The 6,000-nt window shown below is 36.5% G+C and overlaps 1 protein-coding gene across 3 annotated transcripts in view; it reads right to left on the bottom strand.

Moving 5' to 3' along the window:
- Nucleotides 1–6,000, bottom strand: part of GLIS1 (GLIS family zinc finger 1) — a 260,795-nt gene that overhangs the window by 143,012 nt on the left and 111,783 nt on the right. For all 3 annotated transcript variants that reach the window (XM_042464927.1, XM_042464928.1, XM_042464926.1), the window contains exon 4: nucleotides 2,711–3,809. In XM_042464927.1, the coding sequence (XP_042320861.1) occupies nucleotides 2,711–3,809 (1,099 nt within the window). The remainder of the gene's footprint in view (nucleotides 1–2,710; nucleotides 3,810–6,000) is intronic.

Genomic DNA, 6,000 nt, shown 5'->3' on the forward strand with positions numbered 1-6,000 from the left:
AAGCAGGCTCAGAGCTTAAAATTTTGATTTTGTATAATTCTGTAACTAATGCTAAAAGAAAGATGCCATTAACAGCCCAGAGTGATAGCTTACTTTAGTGGTGACCTCAGGATCTTAAAAATGCTTTGCTTATTTCAAATATTTAACTCCCACTTTTCTTTTCTAAACAAATGATCTTACCACAAACTCTTCCACAGTCAGCACAAAACTGTACACTCGCTTTTGTAATGGCAGGTCCCCAATTATTATTGGAATACAAAACATACTCAAAATACTGAACTGAAATTATTCATTATTCAAAACAGATTAACACAATGACTTAACGATAATAATCTCAAAGCATTCCTTAACATAAATTACGAGAACTGGTTTGTGTGAAACATCTGACAGCAAAGGTAACATTAGAAAACTGCCATACAAAAGCTGTCAAAGGCACAGTTCAAAGAATATGTGGAGAGTATTTCTTGCTGTTGCTAGATTTCTGTATCACATCTTTCATCAGTATAAAAAAACCCTAACCAAGCCTCTTCAGTTGGAAAATAAGCTTTTAAATAGGAAGAGAAAAGGAGGAAAATAACCTTTTTAAGATGAGTCTACAATATTATACATCCTAACTTGGCAGGTTACTCCAGATATTTTCACAGTTTTGAATTTCTAACACAAAGAATAAATTGTCTTTTTTAAAAAACACAAATAAACTGAATGTTTATTAAATGGTTAGACCTTTTCTAACTCTGTACAATTATTGGTGCTATTTAATATATTAATTAGGTATTATTTTTGCAATTAACAACTCTCTAAATCTTTTCTGTTCACATATCTGGAAAGCAATATGATTTATAAGGAAAACTGAGTGTTTTATTTTATTGTTACTGTTTTATTCCTGGCCACAAACATTATTCACCAAGGAAAACTAAGCAGAAATATTTGCACATCAAATTACTAGGGTTAAAGGATTGTTAAGAATATGTACCTGCTGTCTTCATATTTCACAATATGAGGTAACAAACCTAGAAAGAGTGCCTATGATAAGGAAGCAAAAAAACAAACCTACAGATATTATATATATATATCTATAAAGGCCTATGTACAGAGGAAAGCAGATCCAGAATGATAATTCTTACTGCTGTATATTGGCTTACTAGTGGACACCCATCAATACAATGGCACTTTCTGCTGCTGCCCATTCCCCTATAGAACTACGCAATACCTAAAAACCTGCCCCAGAAAGTTCCCCAGCCTTTTCAAAGAAGCTTTGAAGATGCACAATGTACTGAAGAGGAGAGGATGAATTTCCCCCTTCCCAGTTCCACTGAAGGCACCAGTTTTGTTAGCTGAATGACGTCACCAAGTTCTGCCTGCTATTTTACTTCTTCATATAATCCTTTCACACCTGGATACACCAGAAACAGAGGTAAGACTGTGATGTCACAGGAACATATTGTATATTGTCTTAATGAAGTATAAGCAGACCTACAGGATTTCTTATCCCAAGATTCTGTTCAATAGGCACTGGACCAACAGTGCTACCTTACTTGCTATAAGGTTACCATATGTCCCTTGGGTTTAAAATATTCAGAGAGAATGCCTCTAACTTCTGAAGCCACAATATGTAGTTAGTGTTCCTTTTTGCAGAATGCATGTTGAGTGTACTCTAGTGAATACACACCATAATCTCTGAAGAGCTCTGTCTTGCTGACGTTTTGATGAGGCAACCCAATCTACTGGTGTGGTTATTCCTTTGTAAGCAATACTTTTGGGGTTGCAAACAAAAGTTTCATATTTCACAGCTGGGTTTGGAAGCTCTGACCAATCTTGCCTCGTTGTTATCTATTCTATTCGGGTTTCATATTATGGATGCTTTCAGCATGTGGAAAGCCAACTGCTAGTCATTAGCTTTTATTTTAATTGCCCACATTACTGTGATAATACAAAGAGACAATATTGCTCCTGAAATGTCTTCTTTGGGAGTATTATGTACCTGAAACTGCTTGATCTGAAAAGAAAAATTTCATTGGTCACCTCAAAATTCTTGATGCATCTGTTTTTTTAACATAAAATGAAATCCACCCTCAAAGTTATATTACATGCTCAATTTTAATTGTTAATAACTCTAGGATTCTCTTCTTTTTCTGTAACCTATCATTTCAAAGGCTTTTCCTCTATTGGGATACTGTTCAAAAGGCAGAACGAAAAGAATTTTCATTAAATGTGTTTCATGTTTCTTGATTTAAAATGTTGCCTGAGGCACAATACCCCCTCCCCGTTTTACATCAGATTGCTGCAGGTTACTTTGATCATCATATTAATGTTTCAGGGGCTACTTCAAAAATAAACCACTGCATTAAACGTTAAGCTTTTTGATGAGGACAACAAAACATGATTCATTGACATTACCTTTATAACTCAGGAACTTCCTCTCAGAAATAACATTATTCATTCCATCCCTCTCCCAACAATTCTCCCTCAGACGCATCACAGACCAACAATATAATGTACTGGATGTATACTCAAAGAGAATAAAGAGTGCAAATAATTCAGTGTATGTTTCCAGGTCAGTTCTATTTAGAAATATAACACAATACATTAATAGGAAAACAGAATAACAGATCTGAAGAATATCTTTTAAAGGGAAATATATTTTTTAAAGAAGGGGAAAGTGTACAGACTTCAGCATATTTCTAATCAAATAAATACACTCCATACTTACCATACACTTGTTTGGTTTTTCGCCAGAATGAACTCTCATATGGATCAACAGTTTATAACGGGCATTGAAAGGCTTATATCGACGAACACAACCAGTCCAGAAGCAAGTGAAGTCCTCTCCTTTCCGTTGATCAATATGTGTCTTTTCTATGTGCCGGACCAGTTCATCTTGTTGATCATAGGCAGCGCTACAGTCAATCCACCGACAGGCCTGTTTTCCATTGCTGGTCTCTTGTTCATCTCCCTCGCTCATTTGAAGAGACTTTGGAGACATAGGATGTAAATGGGAGAGTGTCCCTTGACTTTGGCTTCGCTGCTGGTGTAAATGATAAGGTGGTGGCAGCTCTTGGTGATGCTGAAAAGTATCTGAGGCAGAAGAATATTCATCAAGTGGTTCTTGCTTTAAAAAATTCAACTTCTGGTTGCTAAGTGAAGTCTCTTGCTGAGGAACACTAGCACTGTTCATGATAAGACAGAGGCTTGCATTTTCTCCCAAATGCTGCATTGGCGGATGATCGCGGTCCGATCGAATGATTTCAGAGGGAACAGGTACAAGGCATACAGAAGGTGAAGGAAGATGGCAGTGGTTGCCAGGTTGAGAGCAAGACTGGGGGCGAGAGGGTTTTTGTGCACTGTGGAGAGTGATCTCTCCAGGAGAAGAAGAAATGCCAGTTGAATTAGTTCGCAGTCCATTCACGCAGGTAACCAGTGACGTCTGTGATGCGTGGATGATAGTTGTAATATCAATCCCATCAGCAGAAGACGGCAGCATGGAGAGGCATCTCTTTTTCAGGTTGCTTGTCTGGTGCCTGCTCGAATGCTGAGGGCTGCTGAGTGACACTGAGCTCAGGGAGGAGCAATGTTCATTATTAAACAAGTATGATGAAAGTGAATTTGTAAAGCCATTGTTCATTAGGTCTATTTCAGGATGGAGGTTGCCCGGGCCTCTCAGTTCCATTCCTTCAGTAATACCTCTGTATGTGGAAACCTCAGAAAGGCCCTTATAACTGCTTGGGTACTCTTGTTTTATATGCTGAGTAGTGTGGCTTCCATTCATGCATGGAGTGGTAGGGTCTGCAGAGTCTTGAAAGGAAGGAGGCCTGTAACACAGTTTCATTCATCATCACTAAATGGAAAGGCACTGTACAATTTTCATGCAAGATGCTATTTTTACTAAGATCCTTTGTTAGACATTATTTTAATTCATGTAGACATTCTCTTCTTGTCTTTCATAATAAAAACATTTCAAAAAAGGCTTTTTCTGCTATACTAGTTTTATTCACACAGCTGTTTTCAAAATGACATTGTTGTTGTTTTGCCTTCAAGCTGTTTTGCCTTCTGACTTATTGGCAACCCCAAGAAAAATCTATCATAGGGTTTTCTTGGGAAGATTTCTTCAGAGAAGGTTTATCATTGCCTTCCTCTGAAGCTGAGAGAATGTGACTTGCCCAATGTCACCTAGTGATTTATATAGTCAAGTGGGGATTTGAACCCTGGTCTCCCAGAGTCCAAGTCCAACACCCAACTCACTACTCTACACTGGTTCTCAAAATGGAATGCCCCATTTCAATGTCTCTGTGGCTTACATGGGAAATAAAAGCAAATTATAACTTATTAGCAATATCCACATTTTTCAAATTCTACACAGTGTAACAAAATTACATGAATTAAGAACTCTTGGAATGATACTAATATGTCTGGGGGGAAAGCAGACTATACAGTACTTACAAGTTATTTAGAGCTATATTTATTTCCCATTTGAAAATAATATGACAATGCTTAACATGACCGTTTTTTATCTGACCAGCCTGTTCAATATCTACCTGCAGAAAATATACAGTATACTGCAGAGCATTCAAACATGGCATTCTTCAAGCTAATGTGACATCGTACGTATGTTCTACTAACTCAAGACTCTGCTACCTCATTCTCCTTCATAAGTAAAAGAACTACAGGATAAAATTCAGTTACATATTTTTGATGCATGAGAATAGAAGAAAGAAAAACATGAGCCTTCAAGTCCAAGATGGCTAACAAATCTGATACCAAGGGTATTTATTCAAATTCTCCCTCCACACATCAGTTGATACACAGACACAAAAATCCCTAATTAGCCCCAACAGACACACATGTAAAGACACACCTACAGACTTCAAATAAGGAATGAACTGAGTTCTACACATGGCTAAAAAAGCACAGAAATTAGGAAAATGGCTGAAACTTTTGAGAATGTAAATTGAAAAGAACTCTCTCAGGCATCTTCCATACATATGTGCAGTACATTTTTGCACAATACTGAAAAAGATATAGTACATATCAGTAGCATGGGATAGTATACACTTATTTGAAAGATATTTCTACCTCAGCTGCATGCCACCTTTCTAAGGAATGTTATTTATTCTAAAATGCCAAAATGTTGCCTTCTCATAAAATCACACTGGTCTCAGATGCAGGTCTGGAAAGATTTTGCCCTCTTTGTGGTAGGTTTACATTTCAATATCTTATGAACCATTAGAGATAGTTTTAGCATTTTCATTCCCACTGGAAACTTTCTTTTCTTTCCACTGAATCTCCACATTCAAACCTTTCATCTCTAGAATGAAGACTTGTAAAAAGTTATATTTCAAATAATGTTTAGTACTCGCTATAATTTATTATTTATAATATATTAATCCTTTACACTTCATCTGATAGTAACCAACACACCTGGCTTTTACAGGTGGAACAGTAAATACACATTTATTAACACATCTTAAAAGCTTGTCTATAAAATATGAGGCATACCAGTAAAATGAAGAATGATGTAGTATAAAATCTTTTCCTGACAAGCATTTGGAACAACCAACACAGCTTAACTCATGGCTTTACAATGTATTTTAAATTCCAACCCAACTTTTTCACAGTATTTAAATATGTTACTAGATTTTTAAAATTGCCTCATTTCTGAATAAAGCTTTTTAAGTTAGTGGTGGGTAAGCAGCAGCCCTTTAAGTTCTTCACAGCTCTCACATTCATCTGGAAACAGCAATATTCAAGCCCTAAAACATCAGGGATGCAAACAGCTTGGGCCTCAAATTTTAATGGCCTCCAAAATCAGGGCTGCAAACAGAAATGGGTCATGCACAAAAAAGTAGCCAAGGTAGTCCTATTTAATTAAAGTTTATAAATAAGCAGCTCTTCCTGGGATACATTTTTCAACCCACAGCTTCAGAATAAAGCCTAGTCTTACTATATCAAACTTGGATATTATATGAATATTTTCATATATCAGATTGAGATACTACATGTACT

The sequence above is a fragment of the Sceloporus undulatus genome, chromosome 4, assembly GCF_019175285.1.
Source record: "Sceloporus undulatus isolate JIND9_A2432 ecotype Alabama chromosome 4, SceUnd_v1.1, whole genome shotgun sequence".
NCBI lineage: Eukaryota > Metazoa > Chordata > Lepidosauria > Squamata > Phrynosomatidae > Sceloporus > Sceloporus undulatus.